This window comes from Vulpes lagopus, chromosome 5 (genome assembly GCF_018345385.1).
Source record: "Vulpes lagopus strain Blue_001 chromosome 5, ASM1834538v1, whole genome shotgun sequence".
Lineage (NCBI taxonomy): Eukaryota > Metazoa > Chordata > Mammalia > Carnivora > Canidae > Vulpes > Vulpes lagopus.
The window spans coordinates 131,587,280-131,610,788 of NC_054828.1; the positions used below are offsets into that span (position 1 = coordinate 131,587,280).

Below are 23,509 nucleotides of genomic sequence, written 5' to 3' on the forward strand. Positions count from 1 at the left end.
GGCCCCGCCGCCCGGGACACCGCCACCGCCACCGCCCCCGCCCGCGCTCCAGCCCCCGGCAGCCAGGCGTGGGCGACACTGACACTGCGGGGCGGCCCGGCCCCCCCCCCACCCCGCGCTGACGCCTCCTGCCATTGTGACCGCCCCCGGCCTGCAGCGGTGGGGGGAGGGGCAGGACGCTGGCCGGGGAGGGGGCGGGCGACTGAGAGCCTAGGGAGGGGAGGGAGAGGTGGAGGGGGGCAGGGGGAGGGGGAGGTAGAGCCAGGGCAGGGGGAGGAGGAAGGAGAGGGAGGGGGAAGGAGAGCCGGGGCAGGGGAGGGGGGGGGAAAGGAGAGCAGGAGAGGGGAGGGGGAAGGAGAGCTGGGGAGGAGGAGGAGGGCAGGGGGAGGAGGAAGGAGAGGGAGGGGGAAGGAGAGCCGGGGCAGGGGAGGGGGGGGAAAGGAGAGCAGGAGAGGGGGAGGGGGAAGGAGAGCTGGGGAGGGGGAGGAGGAGGAAGGAGAGCTGGGGAGGGGGAGGAGGAAGGAGAGCAGGAGAGGGGGAGGAGGAGGAAGGAGAGCCGGGGGAGGGGGAGGAGGAAGGAGAGCAGGGGAGGGGGAGGAGGAAGGAGAGCAGGAGAGGGGAAGGGGGAGGTAGAGCCAGGGCAGGGGGAGGAGGAAGGAGGGGGGGGGAGTAGAGCCAGGGCAAGGGAGGGGAGGGGGCATCAGGAGCCTAACAGGTGGGGGCTGCAGAGCTCAGGAGAGGGAGGGAGGCGCCACCCTCCTGATTTCCGTCCCTGCAGCCTGGTAGGAGCAGAGGGCGCCCTGAGGATCCCACCCCACTCACCACCTTCCTGCTCCAGTGCCCTGTGCAGAGAAGCTGGGGGTGGGGTGGGGGCATCGGGACTCTCTTGCTTTTTGGTTTTTTTTTAAAGATTTTATTTATTTTTTCATGAGAGACAGAGAGAGAGAGAGAGAGAGAGGCAGAGACACAGGCCCAGGGAGAAGCAGGCTCCATGCAGGAGCCCAAGATGGGACTGGATCCCTGGGTCTCGCCCTGGGCAGAAGGCATGTCCCAAACTGCTGAGCCCCCCCCCCACCCCCCCTCAACGGCATCCCAGGCCCCTCTTGTGAATCACAATGGTGTCCAGGAAGACCTGTGTGGGCCCCACATGTGGGAAGGTGGGTTCCTGGTCAGCTGGCACCCAGTTTCTCAAACATCTACCTCGGAAGGCACCTTCATTTGGGGAACACCAATTCCAGGGGGTGGATGTCCTTGGGGGTCATTCCCTGTCCTGGGAGAGGACACCCGTCCTCCTGAACCCAGACCAGGCATTCCAGACCTGGTGTTCCGGGGGCTTGGATGAGCTCAAACTTGCAAAGGCGATGGGCCTGAGGACACCGGCTGCCAAGGCCACCTATGGGCGCACGGAATATACTGTAAATACGGGCATCCTGTGTTTCTGAAAGGGATCTTTCCCACCCGCTGCCTCCCCGCGCAGCCCGAGCCGAAGCGCCCACACCTCCCTGCACCAACGTGTCAGAGCGACCCCTTTATTAAATCCCCGGGGATTACATCCATCTTAAAAACATTGATTGCTGGAACCCTCTTCGGTTTTCGGTGTTAAAAACGCTTCCGGAGGGGCGCAGGGCTGAGTCATCCCCCGAGCGCTGGGCCCCGCGGAGTCAGAGGTTCGCCCGGAAGCCCACTTTCACCGAGAACCTCATGGTGGGCCTCTCCCGGGGCCGCAGGAGGCAGATGGAGCTGGGGAAGCCCTTGAGCCGCAGGCGGCTGACACCCCCGTCGGGGGCGATGGTGAGCCTCGCGTGAGTGATAACGTCCTGGAGCTCCAGGGTCAGGCTGTGGAACAGGTGACTCTGGTCCGCTGACAGCTGGAAGAGGCAGGGAAATGGCCTGGGGGTAACTCAGCGCGAGGCCCACATGGCCTGGCTCACCTGGCCGGCTCACCTGGCCGGCTCACCTGGGCCATCCCTCTGGGTGCGCTCAGGGCCCAAAACCAGGGAAGTTACTCACTGACAACAGGCCGCTCGGCCCCCGGGAAAGCTAGACTAGCAGGGATCGCATGGCCTGGCAATAGGGACCTGAGCTCGCGGGCCCACGGTGTCTGTGGTTCTTAATGGTTAGTGAAGCGGACACACAGACAAGGAAAAGAAAGTAAGAAGCAAGCATGTTGGTGCCTCCCGGAGGTCCTGACCCCCTGCTGTAACCCGAAAGTGACTACCTCCCACGGGATCGAAGAGGACACTTCCAGAACATCTCAGCATCCATCCCACAGGAGGACACACCATTATAGCCTTAAATATGCTAGTCACCCCTTCTAAAAAGTCAATATACCAAAGAAACATTTTCTGTGTGTGTGTGTGTGTGTGTGTATGGAAATACAGAGTATATATGGAAATATATGGGAAATATAAAGAATATATATATTCTTTGCACATGATGGTTTAAAAGAAATCTTGGCTGTTAGAAATGCAAAGGTATGAAAAACGAGAGCCTCTCTTTTATTACATGAACCCACAGATATGTTTGGAAGCTCCTTCCCTTTACTGTTGAACGGAGCAGAGGGTTTGGCAAGCGAATCCGAGGGAAGGGGCCGGGCTGGGGCGAGCCTGCACAGCCCCCATGGGCGTCATACCTTCGTGACTGGAAGCAGCGGTTTCCACTTCTGGCTGGGAAGCTCCCATTTCTGCTTGATCATGTCCTCTTCCTCTTGGGTCGTCAGGATGCAACCGTCCAGCTTACAGCTGTCGGGAGAATTGCCTGTCGGAGCAAACGCACAGTGACTCTCCCTGCTGTTGGTACTCAGCGGTTTGGCTTACAGGGTGTTGGACCTTTTCATCGAATCAAAGACCCAGCAGAGAACAAACCGTCTCTGAACAACACCCAACGTGTGACACACGTGAGAGAAGGAATGTACCCAGTCATGACGGGGTTGGATTGCCGGATGAAATCTAGGTGTGTGTTTTTCAGGGGAATCAAAATCGGCCTGACATACATGAACGGGCTGGTGCATCCGAGTTTGGATCTGAGTTTACTTGGAAAGTTGAGGGTATCTTCATTAAGCACCCTAGATTGCACAGCTAAATACTTGGGTACAGCCACGTGGCTCGCCTGAAGCTATTATGAGGCTGGAAGACACTTTCCTTACGGCATCATACTCGGTCATGCAAAGCAGAAAGGAAGACTGAGCTGAGTTAACCGGTCAGTGCGTGGCACCAACCTGAAGTGCTGTGTTCCGGGGTGTGCTAAGTGCTCCCTGGGTGAGACACAGGGTCCTGAGTCTCTCTTCTCTCTGGAATTTCATCAGGGTTGTGCCCAGTGGGGTTGCAGGACCACACTCTTTGTGGGGAGAACCGTCATAGGGGTCCCCTAAGACTTGAAGATCGGCAGAGGAAGGATTGAAACAAAATCTGCATCTGACCTCTCAGGTGAGAGGGCTCGCTCCTGGGTGCACGTGGAAACCCAAAAGATGCAGGAGAAGAACATTAAAGCCACTATTTGTGTCTCTATTTCTTTAATATCTACCCACATACGTGCATATCAAGGCTTGTGTACTTGAGATTTCAGCTGGTACAGCACGCCCCCCCCCCATTCCAGGCCTGGCCTCACGTTGTGATGGACAGAGCCCAGAGAGCCAGCAGCAGCAAACCCAAGACAGTGCAGGCCAGCCCCCTGGTTACACGGATGTACTGCCTGTGACCTGGGCCTAATTAACCTCTCGCTCACAAAACTAACCAGTGATGTTGAACTACCCATGCAGAGCCCCGTGGATGAAAGATGCCGCCAGAAACACAAGCATCCACGAACCGCAAGAACAGAGCGGAGCTGACATCGGCCCCTGACCCAGGAGGAGCTCCTCATCAGCTGTGTTGAAAAGTGAAAACAGTGACCCGATAATCAGATCTAGAATAGTCTTCCAAAAAAGAGGTCCCAATGACCCATACATCCTGAAATCATTAAATCCACGACCACTGAAGTAGAGCTTCCCTTTAAATATATATTGTGCCTTGGTTTGGTAGTTAGCGCTTGAGCGAAGTCACAGTGCTTCGCGAGACATTTAAACATCGAGACATCCGAAATACGAAAATAAATTGCCACTGTTTACTGACAACTAAACCACCATGAGACACCCAGTCCAGTAGGTATGTAAATCTCACCCAACAGGTTTCATAACTGCTCTTGAATTTCTTCAATATGAGGACATGTGTATACTTTTCATAAGAAAGTAGGTATTGAAAAAAAAGAAGAAAAGAAAAAAAAAAAAAGAAAGTAGGTATTGAATATCAGGGGTGCTTAGTGCCAATATTTTTTTACTAATGGAAGAGCATGGTTTTGGAAATGTGTAGTTTCCTGCCTTAAAAGTCCAGTCTGGAGCGGACATGGTCGCCCCCAACCACCTGCCCCAGTAAGATGATGCCCCATCCAGTTCTTCCCGTGTCCTAATCACTATTTCACACTCTTTCCAGTGAGACCCAGGGTCCCCGTAGTGAAGAGTCCTAGAGCATCACAGAATCTCATCTAACTTTGGGGGAGGGAAGGATCATCCAATTCTGATATTTTATAAATAAAAAGTAGGGTACCAACAGTTCATGGAAATTGCTCAAAACCGCACATCTCTGAGTGTTGAAGCCACGTCCCGAGCCCACCGCCCTGAGCTCTGCTCCCACAGGACCGCGTCAGCTCCGTAACCAGCACTCCATTAGATGCATTTCCGGACGGCTTTGCATTTACCTTTAAAATATGTCGTATCAATTTCAATTTGAGTTATTACTCCAGGGTGTGCCAATCGGAAAACGGCCCATTCAGAACCCGGAACCAGGAGAACGCCATTCTCATCATTCTGGAATCCAAAAGGAAAAAGGAAAAAAAAAAAGATAAGCCAGCACGGTACCTTTGGAAAAACGAATTCTGAAAACCAGCAAGTGAAAAATGTTGACACATAGTTGTGATATTTATTTCTTACTATAAAAGAATGTTTCCCATGCCAATACGTAAATTACTTTTTGTCTTAATGGCCCCTTGGCCTATTATTCCTTAAATGCCTCATACGGACTCATGAGTTTAGGTTACTTGGTAAGTTTTCATCTATTTTTTGTATGATTTTCTAGGTCGATCATAAATTCGTGCATGATGGGACCCACAGGACGGGGTCTGGGTCTAACCCGGCCCCAGGTCCTCTAATCAATTTGTTTTGACCTTTTGAAGTAGTTAAGTTCTTGGTCAAATCTATACCAGTATATGATCTGCCTCCAAATGTTCCTTTACAGTAGAAGTGTTGGCTGACATGAAAACTAACCCAGGAAACGGGTGTTCACCAGTTAAGTTCTCAGTGGGATTCACACACTGAAAGGTGTTTTGTTTTGCTTCGTTTTGACTTTCACGTCTTGCAGTAGACGCTGGCCAAACTGGACGGCTGAGCCAGCTCTAGAGTCCCCAACCTGCCATATCCACAAGGGTGGTCTCATCCAGGGACACACAGATACCAAAAATGATTCAACCAGTGTTTTGTTTTGTTTTTTTTTTCCTCCAGGTCAACCAGTGAATTTATCCATGGGTTTTCTATCATTAAATTGTAGATCCTCGTTTCTTCATGAAAGAAACAGGGACATTGCAAAATGGGTTGGAGTGGCCGGTGTGGCCAGTGCGGGGCTTCCTGGGTCCTGCCATGACCATACAGTGAAGCAGCAGAGGATCCAGGAAACACAGACTTCTTCCAGAACATTGCCTGAGAGGTTCTGAAATAAGCATTTCCTTGCTGTCAATTTAAAATGAGATATAGGGCAGCCCAGGTGGCTCAGCGATTGAGCCCCTGTCTTGGGCTCAGAGAGTGACCCCGGGGTCTTGGGATCGAGTCCCGCACCAGATTCCCAGCGTGGAGCCTGCTTCTCCCTCTCCTGTGACTCTGCCTCTATCTCTGTGTCTCTCATGAATAAATAAAATAAAATTAAAAAAAAATAATAAAATAAATAAATCGAGATATAGGGAACTTTACATCGTGGCTGTTTTGAACTTCTTACCTCTAATACCGGCGGCCTGTCCAGCCTTCTCGCCGTCTCCCAGCCGTCTGCCATTGACCTGGCCTTGCCGACTCCTGCCAGGCATGACACGGTTTAACGGGAACGTCACAGGATTTTATCTTCAATGTGAGCATGAATGCACTGGCGTAATTTTACATTCCAGACCCCACGCGCCCGAGCATTGCTACGTAAGTCATTTTCATTCAACTTAGTGCTTTGTTAAATTCACATACAGCCAGAGAGTAAGTTTTCCTTTTCCCTTCAAGCCAAAATTAGGGAGGAAAATCACATTGATTCACTTCACATCATAAAGGCATCAAATCCTGTGTATGGACCGTTGATCTCGCCCACTCCTGGGATTTGAGACGGCACCTTCCTCTTAAATCATTCATTCCATATGAGGGTGCTTAATGCTGGTGCCCAGACGCCCCAAATAAACACCAGCTCCCAGAGCATCATCTTACCGATCATATTGTTTGGATGCCCGAAGTGTGCATTGCTGTATCCTACACAGGTGCCCCCGTGAGCGATGGCTACTAGGTCAAATGGTTCTTTGGGGTCGGTTGCAGTCCAGTCTTTCTGCCCCATACCGTACACTCTAAGACGTGCGATTCCACCATCTGAGGAGGAAAGAGGCCGGAGTTATTCCTTACTTGGAAAGATGAGTCTTTGTGGTTCATGACCAACAAAGCCCTCCGTAAACTGCCTGCTCTGTTTCTCAAATACACCAACCCTCCTGCCCCAGGGCCTTTGCACCTGCCATTCCTTTGTACTGGAACAACTTCCCCAGCTCTCCAAAAGAGCCTCCTTGTTGTTAGGTCTCACCTTCAGTGTTTTGGTCCCAACAAGGCTTTTCCTCTCAGCTGGTTACATCTTTCCAGCTCTGCCCAGCCTTGCCCGATTCCCCAGGTTGAGGTGTACAATCCCCACCTCCCACATATATTTATTTCAGAGCTCAAATCACAGTATGAAATTATCCTGTCATTTTATTTGTTTAAGCCCCTACTGATATCAGAGGCCCAGAACCAGGATATAAAATTTTTGACAGGCAGGATAATGATCTATCTGGTTCTCATCTCTATCATCTCTTAGAACCAGTCCTGGTACATAGTCGGTGCTCATATGCTCATATTTTTTACAGGATTAATAATTCCAAGAAGGTCAAAAAGCAATTGGAAAATTCACCATAGATACAATGTTTGATGCCACAGATTACCATTGCTAAGTCCCACACAGGCTCATACAAGAGCCTTATGTTTTTATTTTTATGACAACACATTACTTAGCAATATGACTGAGAACAGAAAAGATAATATTCACAAAACCAGATCACTTCCGAGAACCACAGCAGCCAAGATTAGGTCTGCAGAGCAGATAGTAGCCGCCAACATCAACTCACATTATCTGATTCTAATAAGGTGAATATTTTTATTTGTTTAAATAGTACTTCCTAGAAGACAGGAGCAAGCTTTTTTCGTTAATCAGAATATTCTACTGAAACCAAGCCCTATATATTTTTACATGAAAAATTTGATGAAACTGAGCAATTTTTAAAAATTTCAGAACATTTTTTTTAGTAGACCAGTCTTGACATTTACAATAAATAAAATCAAACTGAGCTAGCATAAACCCTAAAAAAACATACTAGAGGGAGTAATTTAGCAGGAGCTAACCTAGGAGAACCACTGCTCTGGTTCACTGGACTTCGTGATCCACTTTGATGGTATAACAGACACTTGTCTGTTGAGTGTAAGGTTGATTTGAAATAAAAAAAAAAAAGACTCTTCTTTGCAGAGTTAATATCCAGCATCCCTTTTAATCAAAACTACCAAGGATATTAAATATACCCCTCCATGCTCTGAAAAAGTAAACTTTGCCACCCTATGTGTCCCATCAGGTTGTCCTACTGCTTCCATCCCCTTTATAACTGGACAGGAGAAAATATTTGCAAATCATGCATCTGATAAAGGATTTGTATCTAGGATATATAAAGAACTCTTAAAATTCAATTTAAAAAAAAAAAACAACTTAAGGATGGGCAAAAAACACTTTTCCAAAAAAACACATTTATATATACATGTTATATATGTAAACATATACAAATGGCCAAGTAAGGAACTGAAAATGTGCTCCCCACCATTAGTCATTAAAGAAATACAAATTAAAACCACAATGAGATACCACTTCACATCCTCTAGGAAGGCTACCGTCAAAAAGTTAGATAATAGTAAGTGTTGGCGAGAATGTGGAGAAATTGGAACCATCCAAACTGCAGCTGAGAATGTAATACGGTGTAGCCATTTTAGAAAACAATCTGATCGTTCCTCCAACAATTAAACATACAGTTATCACAGGACCCAACAATCCCAGTCCTACATACATCCCCAAATGAAACACTCGTGCAGGAATATTTATCGCAGCACTAGCCACAGGCAGCCAACAGTGGAAACCACCGCGATGTCCACCAACGGACCAACTGTATGAACAATGTGGTTCCTCCGTGCGATGGAATATCCATTCTGCCGTGAAAAGGAATGATGGACCCTAACAATGCTACAACACGGATGAGCCCTGAAAACATGCTAAGTGGAACAAGCGAGTCACAAAAGACCATTTATATGAAATGTCCAGAATAGTCACCAATGTCCAGACAGAAGGTAGATTAATGGTTGCTTAGGGCTGATGGAGATGAGGGTTGATAGTTATAGGATGGGATCTCTTTTTGAGGTGATAAAACATTCTAAAATTGACTGTGGTGATGGCTGCACATTGCTGTATATTTCCGTAGACTTTAAATTGTCCATATATTGACATATACTCTAAACCGCTAAACTGTGCATTTCAAGTAGGTGAATTGCATGACATGGGAATTACATTACAATAAAGCTGTTAAAAAAAAGGAAAATGAGGGTCATTTGCACTCACTACTTCATCTGCTAGTGCATCCGGCAAGGGAGAAATCTTTAGGAGATATTTAACCTAATACAGCTTAGTTCTTTCATATCCTAATTGACCTCATACTTTTTCCTTTTTTTTTTTAATATTTTATTTATTTGAGAGAGAGAGAGAGAGAGAGAGAGAGAGATCAAACACGAGTGGGGGTTGGTGGGCAGAGGCAAAAGGAGAAGCCGACTCCATGTGGAGCAGGGAGCTCAATGTGGGGCTCAATCTCGACCCTGGGATCATGACCTGAGCCAAAGGCAGACACTTTAACTGAGCCACCCAGGCGCCCCGACCTAATGCTTTTTCAATAACTACCAATGGACGGTTGAGTTGGAATGAGAATTCCCTAGAGCACAAAAAGGGCAAATTATAACCCTAAAATGCTAGAGCGATGAGTGACTTCACTCTGATACATGACTCACGTTAAGAAACCACAGACTAGCAGATGAGTCCATGTCATACTTACCTGGGAAAATGTTGAGTCTTATGTGACTCCATCTCTCCTGAGAATTGACAGCAAAATAATTGTGGCTGGACGCAGGCTTTCCTGGTTTAAGCTCTGTCATGGGGACCAGGTAATTCCAGTCATCAGACTTTAGCTAGCAATAAATATAAAAATGTTAGCAGTGGCTCCAGGGAACAATAAATTCTCTCATCCTACGGCTCGTGTGGGATCCACAGGATACAAATACGTTGGCATAAAAATTGATGATGGATGCCTAATAAAATACTTTAATAAAAATACTAATAAAGATTAAGTCCCAGGTCTAACAAACAGAATAAAAGCTTAAGGGTTTTTTTCATCCTGATGAAATGATGGTGGCCAGAGAACAGGCAGGAGGGTTGGGAACTGAAGGACACCACCTGAGATTCCCTCTGGGGATTCTTAGAAGAAAGCAGAATTATGACATGAACATTTAGTAAAAACAACCTGTTGTCTTAAACCCTGAGACCTGAGGTTGACCAGTTGACCTGAAAGTTGTGATCATTTCTTCTAGGTCAGTGTTCCTTAAATTTAAGGACCTGTGTGGCTGCCATTATTTATTTTCTAGTCTGCTACGGTCGACACTTTTGTAAGGCACGATATAAACCAATTACTAGATGTTTAGATATAAAACATCTAGTAATTGATGAGCACCTATTTCAGAGACAGACACACACACACAAACTTTAAAAAACAAGAGTGTGCCAGAACACAAGCCCATGTTGTTTATCAGATTCATCAGGCATAATATTGCTTTGTCAAACTGCTGTAAAAGGTACCTGAACTCTTACTGCGGATTTCTATATTAATCTCATCCGGGCAGCATCCGGCAGATGAGCACAGGTAAGCAGAGCGCCCTGAGACACGCTACTCTAGACCTCGCGGGGCCCATGCCACTCCCTCGTGCGGGGTTGCATGAACCACTTGCGAAGCATCTGCAAGGTCTGCGGGGCAAGTAAATGAGGGGGAGTGTGCCTGGGGTTGAGCGTCCTCAGGAAGCACCGTCGTGGCCTGGCATGCAGAGCGGTGTCCTTGCCACACAGCCACCATGACAAGCCCCCATCGTGTTTGCAGGCGTACCTCTGCAACAGCCTCAAACTCCTCCCGGCGTGGCTGCGGCTCCCATCCTGACTCCTCTTTGTGGGATCTCTGGTTGTTTATCTGAAGGTAGATTGACCAGTAGGGTTATGGTTGGTGTTCAAAGTCAAAGAGAGTATATACTCTCTTAGTGGGCTGTATGCTCACTTTCATTTTGCCAGATAACCCCACAGATAACATTTCTGAAGTCAAAGTATCAGACGATCCAAGTAATAGACACGCTTGAAGCTCCTCGACGTTCAAAACACTACGTAATTCCAAAAAGTGCTGCAAAACATCTGGTAGGACGTGTGCTTGTCAAAATAGTACACACCATCTCCGAGTTAAGTCCAACTGCTACTAATTTATCACATGAGTAGAGTTTTTAGAAGTTGGATCAACGGACATTCTGGCACATTTGCCAGGTCCGTTCCAGAAGCAGGATTTCCCCTCCACCCCCGCATGGCATCCTTGGAATTGACATCTGGGCGATATCCCAGACAGTTGCTGGCTTGCGGGAGGCATCTTACTAATGGTCATTAGTCATTTCCTGCCTCCACAGCAGCATCTCTCCATCATCACCTGACTCTTCAGCTTCCCCCCACCTTTCCACAGGAGCCTCCAACAAAGGAGCAAGGCCCACCTTTCCACAGAGCCTCGTACAAGGCTGGGACACAGTGTCTCAGCGTAAATTTGCCAACCGGCATGACCCATCTTCCCTCAGTACATGTGTATACACACACATAATGGCACTTGTTTCTTTTTTAAAAAATGCTGGGACCAGCAGCAGATTGTGCCAGTTGAAGGAATAACAACAGTCTAACTTACCGAGCCTGTGGGATTCACGTGGTCCAGCATCCCACGAGGCAGCAAGGAACCCTTCCTGAAAACCCCACGGCTACCGCACCATTACGCACGCTGGGGTAGCCACAGAGAAGCCGATGCCACCTGTCCACAGCTGGCCCAGACCTAGCTCCACACTGTCCCGGTGGCCCACTCCCTGCCACCCTCCCCTGCAACCTATTTGTCAAACCTGGCGGTGCCAGGAGGATGTACCTCTGGGTGAGGCCTGAAGAGTGTGGGAATAACAAACCCTACATTTGGTCAAGCTAAAAATCAAACATTGCAGAACACCGTATCGGGAATCCAAGTTCTAAAGCCCCGAGTGACATGGCCTCAGACAAGTGGCTGAACCTGTCTGGGCGGAAAGTGCACGTCAGCAGGCTGGGCCGATGGGCTCCACGACCCCACAGCACCCACTCTGGGTCCTCAAGGCACCTTCTTCCAAGTTTGCTGCTTGAATTGACATTCGAGGAGCATAATCTCCCATGAAGTAAGAAATATCCACATCGAAGCCCCGGATAATCCCTTGTATCCCCAGCTTGATGATGCACCAGTCGTGACCTACAAGACGAAAAAAGGACATCCCGTCAGGTCTAGCTCGGAAGACAAAGCGTGTGATTGAACAGAACTGAAGTGAAAACAACAGCGACATCGTCCTCCCGCCAAGAAAAGTGCACACAGGTCAACTCCCAGCTATGACTTAAAGATCCCCCGTCACGTGGCCACACGAGGCCACCATGTCCCACGGGAACCCCTGTTCCAGTCACAGCAGGACACGTGTAGGCCTTGAATCCAATTCCAGTTTCCAAAGTGAAAATTGGCCTTTCTGAGCCTCATTTCTTCAACTGGGAATCAGGGGCCAGAACAGCTTCCCTGAAGGTCAGATGTGACTGTGCAGTGTAGACGACACTAGCCCAGCTCGGCAGATGCTCAGTGTGGATCTGGGCGTCCTGGAAACGGCACACTCACCATCATCTCACGCTCTCAGGACTTCCTGGGGGGCCCCACCCGGTTCACCCCCTGCATCTGCTAAGGTCTAGGAAGTCTCAGAGTCCTAGGTCACCAGGTAGTTCTTGGTTACTTGCAGGCAGACGTGCCCAGATTCGTTAGAATCTGATAAAGTCTGGAGTCCCTTAGAAATACCCAGTATCTCTGCAGCACTTGAGACAGACACACACACACACAAAAAAAAAAACTTTGGTTATTTGCCTACTGCTGGATTAGTTTGCTTTTATGGACATTTCTTCAACTTTAAAAGGTCTATTTTATTTTATTTTATTTTATTATTTTATTTTATTTTATTTTATTATTTTATTTTATTTATTCATGAGAGACACACAGAGAGAGGGAGAGAGGCAGAGACACAGGCAGAGGGAGAAGCAGGCTCCATCCAGGGAGCCCGATGTGGGACTCGATCCCGGGTCTCCAGGATCATGCCCTGGACTGAAGGTGGTGCTGAGCTACCTGGGCTGCCCTAAAAGGTCTATTTTAATTAAGTCCGATGAGGAGCAATGTATAAAAGTAGACCCTCGGGTGACACGAAGGGCAGATCTGTGGGCAGATCCCGGCTCTGCTCACAGGTGATGTGACCGGCGCTGAGTGAGTGAGTGAGTGACTGAAGCCTCACTCCGCAGCAGCTAAATGAGGATGAGAGCACCTGTTTCCGGAATCGTGCTGAAGTCCCCCCACAAACATACACACCAAGCGATGTTTGCCACCTTGCAGGTAGGTCTGCACTGCCACCCCCAACAGCCTCACCAACACCCGTGCCGTCCCAGCCCAACCATGTGCCGCCCTCCTTTCTGCCTGGTGGTGCAACATGACCCCGTCCTCCCTCCTCAGAGCCTGACGTTCAGAGCATGCCCAGGGCCCGTGACAAAGCTGACCCAAAATGTACACTGGCTTCCCAACCCCTGTGGTTAAGCTTCACCATAGTGAGTGGAAGAGCGTCTCGTTACCTGGAATCCTCTTCCTTCTGGTCTCCCATCCATCCATCCACTTCCCAAACTCAGTGTATTCATGTTCTCTGAAGCTTGGGCGGTCCCTCTAAAGCAAACATGCATAACAAGTCCATCGTTAACATCCATGCCCGGGCCTGGGCTCCCAGCACATCGACTCCTGCCCCAAAAGGATGGGTGGGCCGTGCCACCCAGGACTCTATGGGACTCCTCGGTAGGCATGGAGGGGGGTGGCCTTCACACAGGGAACCCATTCCGGATCGAGGGACGCCTCCTTATCTCTGCATCACCTCCAGGGAAGGCAATTCTGCTTGTCTGTGGGCCTCAGAACACAGAGTTAACTGCCGATGGCGATAGATAAAGGCCCTCCACTGTTCACTCTGCGGCCCCACAAAGGGTACAACCCCCCGTTGCCACCTACTGTACCCTGAAAGGAGCAAAGTCAGAGAGGACCGGCTTCCCGAGCAACCCACCAAAGACTGCTTCACAAGGAATCCGGCCAAAGAGTCAGGGGTAGGCTGGATGCTCGGACCCAGCTGAACGCTCAAACCCCAGCCCCTGGAGCTGCTCTGCGCCCAGTGAGGGGTCGGGGGTGGGAGCAGGACGGGGGTGAGGCTCAGCTCAGCCCCTTAGCAGCCCCAAGACAAATAGCTGAACCCCTACTGCTTCATCCCAAAGAACAGGGCTGGTGAGCACACCCCTTGCAGGGCTGCGATGAGGTTGAAATGACACCTGTGACAGCCCCAGGAACAGCACAGACCCAGAAATCGCTCTGTGGGTGGTGGGTGGCCAAGCTAGGGGACATGTCCCTTTCACAACAACTCAGGTTCAAGGAGGATCTTGTGTCTCCCCAGCAGGTGCTGAAAAGGACAAAGTCACAGACACGCAGTGGTGGGGCCGAGCTGAGCCCCCGGGGAGCCGCTACGTGGGGCCCACGGCGGGTCCACACATGCTCGGGCTCACGCCTGACTTCTTGTGCCTCGGCGTCCTTAGGTGTCAAAGGCCGTGTTCCTTCCGAGGCCGCAGCACACGTTAAAAGGCTTGGAGCCGTGCCTGGCACGTGGTAAGTGCCCGATATCTGTTTGGCATCGTCATGTCAAAGTTGGTGCCATTCGAATCGTGTTACGATCCAAACACGTCTTTAAGATCAGTGAAGGATTTGGAAGCTGTGCCGTGAACCCAGCAAGAGAAGGGGGGCTGCACCCCCCCCTTAAACCCCGCCGCTCGCTCTGCCCCAAGCTTCCTGGTGCTTAGTGTGGCTTTGGGGGCTTCAGGGGCCGTGGCAACTGGATGGACGTGGAAAGAAACACGCTACTGAACAGGAAACAGTGCTTCACAAGGACGGCGCTCGCCAAAGGACAGCAAATCAGTGCTTAAGAAAGGAACCCCAAAGCCCAAGCCCAGGGATAAGCCCACACGTGTGCCGAGCCCTGCACACTCGGATGTTCGTGGCAGGTAAAGTTTAACCGACCTACATGTGCATCAACACGGGAAAGGGACCCGGTGTAATGGGGGCCAGAGGTGGCGGGCAGTGGGGGGCCACCAGCCATCCACCCCTCGGCACGGGTGGAGCACGCTCAGGTCCAGGGGTCGTGTCGCCGAGCGGGAAGTACTTGATGAGATCTCGTATGTAAATGACAAAACACACAGCACACTCCGTGCCACCTCTGGAGATGGACATATTGATTTAACGGGATGGACTGTACTCGAAGAACAGGCCAACCTCACAGTGACGCTAATTCTGTAAAGGGAAGGAGTGGGTCGGCATTAAAGTTGGTGGTGACAGGGGCTTCAGCTTGATCCGAGATTTTCATCCAAAAAGGAGAATGTGCTTACACATAAGGACACAGCGTATCTGACGTGACTCGTAAGTGGGAACATACACACACGTGTGTGCGGAGATGGGTGGGTGCACAGAGAATGTATCTATATGTAGTCAAGTGTAATATGGGGAACAAGGCCCCATTCTTCGTCCCATCCACTTCCCGCGCCCGGACAACTCACAGCAACCACACTTCACGATTTAACGTGAAGCTTTTTTAACGCTTTGTTACGTACGCACAACCTGCCCGAACCTCTCGCCGCAGGTGCGTAGGGCGCTGGCTCGCTCTTTTTGCTAGCCACAGAGCGCTCCCCGTCTGGAAGCTCGTATCGTGGACTCTTTAACCAGTTCCCCTATCAATGGACATTTAGGCTGGGTTCTTCTCCCGCCTCTGGACAACACAGGAATGAATATTTTCCATATATCCTTGCCTGCGTGTGCAATTAATATAAATCTGCGGAACAGCTAGGTCCAGGTGTGCCTGCAGGTAAATTTCCTTTAGGCAGACATATGGTAAAATGGTAAGAGCTTTGACATCTATCGGCCGTGGGACCTGGATCAAGTAAATCAACATCTCTGTTCCTCATGTTATCGTCATTTTCTCCGGGGCGTAAGTTCATATATATGAGATGCCCTAACCATGCTTTAGAGTCTCCAGGCAGAGACCGACTGCAGTCACCCGCCGCCCCCACCCCGGGTATGGGGTGTGAGCTCTGGGTGCACCTGTGCTTACCCGCCCACTCACAAGAATCCACACCCCACAGCAGCTGTAACAAGGTCGCAGGATTCCAGCCCAGGCTCCACCTCCTCCCTCTGTTTGTCAGTATTTTCTGGGGAATTTTTGTTCATTTTTTTTAGTAAGCGCGCCCTACACTTTTATGATTATATTTTATATTTATATATATATATATTATTTACACATATATTTATTTTTTATGATTTTCCAAACTTCCAAGCTGCATGCCAGTGTCCCCCCAGCACGGATTACAGATTACGAACTCACATCGGACACAGGACAACGTACCAGGATCTCAGTCATTTCCCCGTGAAGCGCTGCGGCCCCCCGCCCCCGCGTCAGGTGCCCGTCTGTCTCCGGGGCGTCTTAGCGTGAGCTGGAGCTGACCTCTACATGCTTCTGCCGTCCCACGTGCTAACTCGCTGGTACACGCTACAGGACTCCCGCCCCAGACGCTCGGGGGGATTTTAATTAACACGGAGGCACAGACCGCTCTACACCAACAGCCCACATTGCAGAGCACCGATTTACCTTTATAAGGTTTTCCGCAGGAGCAAAGAAGTCATCTGTTGCAAATAAAACCTGGGGACATAAAGAAAGGTGAAGATGAAGTAACCGTGAATTAAAGACCATTTTGCTCCGTTCCCTCAGTGAACCAGTAGGAGACACAGTGCAAAGAGACGCGACGTGGCCGGGGGGACGAGCAGCAGGCAATGAGCCCAGGACCCTCCTGACTGTCTGGACCTCACCGCCCGCCCCCTGCGTCCCTCCCCTCCCACCCGTGCTCTTCACCCTCTGCCGTCCGGATGCGGAGGGGCTAACTCCCTACACGTGGCGAGAAAACACACCAACGCGCCCTTTCGAGAATGGAGAACACTGGGCTCTGCGATCGTCTCACGCCGCCCCGCTGGGCCACCCGTGGTCTGGCCGACTCCCCGAAGGATGCCCCGCAGGAGGGCTGGCCGGTCATCCGTCAACCAGGGCCGCACATTCCCGAGAGTGAGGGGGTTGCCACTGCTTCCACCAGGAAAACAGGCGTGAAACGGATTTTCGGGGCCAAACAGGCTGCTGTCACCCCTGCCTAACCCAGGACCCAGGGACGGCTCCAGGCGGGAGGGGAACCGCGCACCGGTGTTGGGTGTGGCTTGGTTACCATTCCACGCCCGCGTGTCTACGACGTAAGCGAGGTTGTGTTGCTCTCGGGTGACCTTGGGCACATTGGGGAAGCTGCCCCAGGGCCTTGTCACCGACACCTGGTGTCAGCTCAGCAGCTTGACCCCTGACACGTGCAGCGGCTTCACGGAGCCAACACCTAAACCTCGACTACGGATCTGTGAGGAGGCCTTACCCGGAGCGTTTGGCCAAGGCTAACGCTGACCTCGGGAGCTGTCCGAGATCTTGGGGCCCCTGCCCCCGCCGTGGCCAGGCGACTCTCGGTGGCCAGAGGTTCAGCCGGACGGCAGCCTCGGGGGATGAGGCTCATCCGCCCCTGCCTTGGCGAGGCTGCTCCTCGTGGGCGAGTTTGAGCCCCCCAGCAGCCCCTGGATGATGGCCATGGGAGCAGCTGCCTTGCCCGCCAACACCAGTGCCATCGCCCACCGGGGACCCAAGCTGGCAGGGGGCACCTAGCTTGCGGCCAGAAGGATGACTCTACGGAGAACAGACTCCTAGAAAAGGACACCTCAGGGCGCCTGGGGGGCTCAGTCGGTGCAGCATCTGCCTTCGGCTCAGGTCACAATCCCGGGGTCCTGGGATCGAGCCCCCTGTCATGCTCCCTGCGCATCAGGGAGTCTGCCTCTCCCTCTCCCTCTGCCTCCCCCTGCTCCTGCTCTCTCTCCCTCTCAAATCAATAAAATCAAAGAAAAAGAAGAAAAGGAGAGGACACCTCACGTGGACCTGGACTTTCCTTCCTTCCTCTGCCCCTTGCCTGGAACAATAGTGTAACGAACCCATCACTGGTTTAGGGTATGTTGTGTAGGAGACATCATCCTGTGTGCTGTTGGCTTCTGAAATATTATTATTATTAGAAATTATAATTTCCACAGTGAAGCTGTGTTAAATAAATTATTGGCAAAGATGATCTCGGTGTCTGAGCATAATTTGCCTCCAGTGAGACCCCTGGTCTCTGACCCCAGCCCAGAACCTAAAAGGCAGCGAAGATCTTGCTGTGTTGAGCTGCTGGCTGTTTGAGAGGCAGAGGGTAGGGGAAATCCTGCTGTGTTGGGGTCGACCTGCCCCCTAAGCATGTGTCAGGGCAAAGCACGGGTGAGGGGACACCTAGGAGCCCCTCACCTGTCCAGGTCCTCATTGGCTCCCGGCAGAAACCCTTGCAGGGCCCACCGGGCCTCTCCGACCTCCCGAGGCTCAGGCTGCCCAACACCACCTGCCGACTTCCAGAAACACTAAACCAGGGGCGCGTGTGATGCTCCCTCCGCCCGCATCCCACCTGAGACGGCCCTCGCCCCTCTGCCCTGCTGGCCGCCTCTCCCACCTGAGGACTCCTTTGAGCATCACTCACCTGGACGGCCTTTCCCAAGCCTGCCCGCCCCGTCCAGCTGCCCGCAGCTGGGGGGATGTGCGCCGCCAGCACCTGCCCCTGCCATGAGGACAGCCCGGGCCTCGGCTTCCACACCTGTCTCCCCAGTGGAGCACAAGCGTCTTGAGGGCACCCCAGGCCCCCCACTGTCTGCCCCAGACACGGTGCCTGTGCACTGCGGGCACTCGGGGCCCTCCCTTGGGGGCCACCCGCCCCTCACACGGGGCCAACACGCCTTCCAGGTTATCCCCCCGCCGGCGTGCGAGGCCCAGCGGTCTACCCTGCGAGAGACACACAGGATAGGGGACTCTGCCCGCGGGCGCCAAGCGTCAGTTCGGTCTAAGCCTGAGGCAGGGCTGCGCTTCCAGCGCCGTCACCGGTTCTAACGGGTTCCCCGCAGGCCGTGTGCGGGGACGGGCTTCGTGGAGGAGGCCGCGCCAGCCTGCCGCTCCAGCCGGGCTCTCGGCGGGCGAGTGGGCCCTCAGCGTGGGGACGCCCCGCGCACTCACCTGTCCTCCTACAGACTCAGATGCCATGTCGACCAGCTGCGTGAAGTCCAGGGACCTGGCCAGTTTTCCCTCCCTGGGAGAGTCAGCCATGCTTCCTGGCAACGAGAAAGGCAGCTGGGTGAGCCTCGCGTGGGGGTGGGGGCAGCGGAACCCGCGTGGGCTCCCAGCCCGGGGTCTGCGACGCTCGGATGTGGCCGCCAGGGGTCCCTGCAGGTGACTTTGCACAAATACAGTGGCCCAGGAGGGAATTCGGGCATGGTTCCCCTCCGAGGTGTGTAAGAACAAAATACCACTAAATACGCAAATCCTACTGCCTCAAATTGCCATTTTATTTTATTTTTTAAAGGGGGGAAAAAAGGGATGCCTGGGTGGCTCAGCGGCTGAGCAACTACCTTCAGCCCAGGGCGTGACCCTGGGTCCCAGGATCAAGTTCCCCATCGGGCTCCCTGCGTGGAGCCTGCTTCTCTCTCTGCCTGTGTCTCTGCCTCTCTCTGTGTCTCTCATGAATAAATAAATAATTTTTAAAAGGGGGAAAATATTTTCATTTCCAAAGGAATAATTTGCTTTCAATAGTGTTTGGATCCACTCAAAAACACTTGCTGAGCAACCAGGTGGCAGCCCCTGGGAGGACTGGGGTATGGAGAACACATGCCCTGCCTCCAGGGGCTCCCCGACGGGGGAAACAGAGCCCCCGGACGCCCACGCGGAGCGAGGTTCTGGAGCCATCGAGACGGAGGCACACAGGTCGCTCGATCCAAGAGGATGCAGGACCCTTTGTCGTATGACGAGTGGGGCTCACCTAACTTAATCCAACCCCGTGCCCCATGCCCTTATTCTGAAATTGGGAAAGCAAATTTGGAGCAGGGCAGAGGCATGGGGGGTGAGTCGGGGCCGGCGTGGAGGGCGAGTCGGGGCGGCCTGGAGGTCATCTCACTCCTTAGCCAACGGAGGTCCCCTTGTTCCTACCTTACTTCCTATGTCTCACGGTGACAAGAGCAAACCACACAAAAACTAACATCAAAAAAAAAAAAAAAAAAAAGACTAAGATCTCACCAAGAATTATTCACAACGGAAGAAACACAACGGTCAATGGGCATGAGAAGTCAACGCTCTCTTGAAAGGATGGGAATATAATTAATCACGAAATGACATTTTTCCTTATGACACTTGTGTTACACGTTTTGGAACAAACACCGCCCGCGACCTGCCCTGAGGAGCATGAGCTGGAACAGTTTCTGGGTGCTTAGGTATCGCTACGAAACAGCAGGCGGCTCCTTGCCTTTGTCATCTGCTTGTCCCTCCCTGAGCTCTTCACTCTGTGGGGTCCCCGTCTCTTCCACGTCCCCCCCCCCGTCTCCTCCGCACCTGCCCCCGCTGGCCTCACACTGTCCCCCGGGCTCCTAACATCACCCACAAATACGTATCACCTTCCTGGATTTCCACCCACCACCTCAAACTGTCTCCCCTGGATGTGTGACCCATCCCCGGGTCACTGCGCTGCCCACTGGACTCCAGCCCCACCCAGGTCCCCCCACCTCCCCCTCCAGGGTGCAGTCTTGGGGTCACGTCACCCACGCATCCTTGAATCCGATATCTCAGAACATTACATCCACCCTGCAGCCAGACCCAGGACCCCGAAACGACATCACAGGTGGAACCGGCTTCAGAAGTGTCCGAGGAGTAGGGAAAGCGCTTAGCGAGGTGGGCCGTGGCTCGATGGCTCCATCCCTGGGGAAGGGCACGTCATGGAGGCCCCGAGAGCTTCGTCTGCTTTTGAGCACGTTGAAATCCATCACGTATTAAACATGAGTAATGTGTGCCAGGGGCAGTGGGGCAGGCGGGAACCCCCATCTGTCCCTGGGCCTCCACACCCCCCAGTTGGTCTCGCTGCCGCCGGCCGCCCTCGGCAACACACCAGCGCAGCCTCCTGCAAGCTGGTCAGTCTGTTAAAACCCTGGTGCGTGTGCTTCCCTTTCCACGGAGTAAGAGCTCGTGTCCTTCCTAGGTCCCCGGGGCCCCGCCACACGACGGCTCCGGCCCCCGCTTTGTCCTGCCCTCATCACTGGCACCTGCTGCTCCCTCTGCTGGGAGGCTCCTCCCCGGGCTTCTGTGGGGCGGCCCCTCAGCTCCGTGCAAGCCTGTGCGCTCCGCGATCACCTTCTCAGTAAGACCCACCCTGACACCCCCCCCCCCCCGCCTTCAGCGACATTTCCAGTCCCCCCAGCACCTCCCACACCCCGAGCCTGTAGCCGGAAGACATACGGTGTAATTTGCTTCTTTATCATCTCAGCATCCGTCTTTCCCAGTTAGGTGTGTGCTCCGTGAGGACCGTAATCTCCGTTTGGGCCTCTGGTGTCTTCCTAGGACGTGGAACCTGGCTCGGCCCACACCAGAGGCTTAATAAATATTTATTAAACAAATAAGTGAGCAGGGATCCCTGGGTGGCTCAGTGGTTTAGCGCCTGCCTTCAGCTCAGGGCCTGATCCTGGGGTCCCGAGATTGGGTCCCGCGTCGGGCTCCCTGCATGGAGCCTGCTTCTCACTCTGCCTGTGTCTCTGCCTCTCTGTGTCTCTCATGAATAAATAAATCTTTAAAAATAAATAAAATAAATGAGTGAGCTAACAATGTTTTCTAACCCATTTTATGTTTTAAAATACTGGTTCCCTAACTGGACTAAAATCTTCCTGAGGCTGAAAAGGTGCAGAAGAAATCCTCTAACATTGCATGAGTTTGCAGGAACGTTGTGCACGGCTCGCATATGCTCTCTCTCTCCTCATCCTAGAACAACGCTGAGATTCTGGTTTCATTGGCATCTTAGGCATGAGGAAACGCGCCTTGAGGGGTCACGTAAACTGCAAACCTCACAGCTGGAGAGTGAGCCACCTTCCCAACGCAGCTACGCCCCGATGTGATTGCTATTTGAAAGCCCCCAGCACAGTGCCAGCACAGGTGGCCGTGGCAGGCTGCAGCGTAGGTCACTGGGGACCCGTGTGTGCTGGCCCACAACGCTCGGGCACTGAGCCAGGCTCTGGCCTTACACCTGCTCCTCGGAGCTGACGGTGGGGGGCAGGACGCAGATGCGACCACCGCAGTGCTGCTGATGGAGGCGGCAGTGACATCCTCGCACCACGACAGGACCTCAGGGGGCTCAGGGGCTCCACTAGGACCTGGACACGGAGCCGGGACTTGATGGGGGTGGATGGGGAGACAGGGCGGGGGGCAGGGCGGGGGGCAGGGTGGGGGGCAGGCCGGCGGCCGCGGAGTCTCAGAGCTGGAAGACGACACCGGCCACCCGGGGAAGCTGCTGGCCAGGCGTGACTGGCTAATGCACGTAGTCACCTAACTGGGGGATGTAGTTAGAATTACGTAATTCAAAAAAAAAAAAAAAAAAGAATTACGTAAATCTAATGAAGCTAAGAATGCCGTTTTCCCTTGTCCTAGCCACATTTCGCATGCTCAGTAGCCACAAGGCTTCCGTGGAGGGTAGCGGGTGCACACGCGGAAGCTTCCGTCACAGAAAGCCTTGCTGGCCCGCCAGAGAGGCGCAGGGCTCACACCTCGGGCACCTCGCGGGGCACCAGCACCACTCGCACGCGGCACCAGCCGGGCCACGAGGCCGATGCACGCCAGGCCCGGGCCCGCACGGCGAGGCTGAGATGAGGCTGAGACGAGGCTGAAGCGAGGTGGCCGTGCTCCCAGCTCGGGCTCGGGGGGCCCTCCAGCGGCCAGCACCCCAGGCTGAGCCCGCAGAGCTCGGGGCCAGCCCGGCAGGGACGGAGCCGTCACCCATTGGGGGTCACTCCCCCCGACAGCAATGGCTTCGCGTCTGTCCCGTGTCCCGGACAAAACCGCACAGCGCCGGGCCGGTCGTGGGCGCTCGACAAAGGCTCGTCGTGTTATCTAATTTTCTTAAATGATCACAAAGCGTTGGATGTCCCTGGTCATCCTTCGGAAACGGCTCGGTTTTCGTGTTTCCAGGCAGTGGCAGCGAGCCCGGCAGGCACCAGGTCAGAGCACCCCAACATCCTGCCAAAGTGCACAGCCCAGCGCCCCTGGGAAAGGCCAGGTGTCATGGCAACGTGGGGGGCTGCTCACGGGGTCGTGTCACCCTGCCTCCCGGCCGCCCGGAGCAGGGGAAGGGGTGCTCTTTTCATCCTCGCTGCTCTTTTCATCCTCGCTGCGTCTCCTCTTTCCCTTCCGTGCACGCAGAGGACGTGCAGCGAGCAGCGCGTGGACCGCAGGCTGCAGGGCACGGGCGAGGGAGCCGCACTTTTACAACGTGTTTCCAAGGGCTCCGACTCAACGCGCCAGGGTCCGAGCTCCCACCCTCTGAATCCCGACGCTCGATTTACACACTCACTTCAGCGCTTCTTAAAAAGAACGATCTCGGGCAGCCCGGGGGGCTCAGCGGTTTAGTGCCGACTTCGGCCCAGGGCGTGATCCTGGGGTCCCAGGATCGAGTCCCACGTCGGGCTCCCTGTGTGGAGCCTGCTTCTCCCTCTGCCTGTGTCTCTCTCTCATGAATAAATAAATAAAATCTTAAAAAGAAGAACGCTCCCTTCTGGGAATGACTGCTTCCATCTGGCA

The 23,509-nt window shown here is 52.9% G+C and overlaps 1 protein-coding gene across 1 annotated transcript; it reads right to left on the minus strand.

Moving 5' to 3' along the window:
- Nucleotides 1–1,661: 1,661 nt before the first annotated feature.
- ALLC (allantoicase) lies at nucleotides 1,662–19,012 on the minus strand. The gene is given in 12 exon segments (XM_041757476.1): nucleotides 1,662–1,868; nucleotides 2,633–2,757; nucleotides 4,729–4,837; nucleotides 6,015–6,088; nucleotides 6,479–6,634; nucleotides 9,424–9,556; nucleotides 10,522–10,545; nucleotides 10,547–10,602; nucleotides 11,797–11,922; nucleotides 13,320–13,407; nucleotides 16,409–16,459; nucleotides 18,923–19,012. Coding segments are annotated over 12 exon segments (1,239 nt in total).
- Between the last annotated feature and the right edge of the window lie 4,497 nt (nucleotides 19,013–23,509).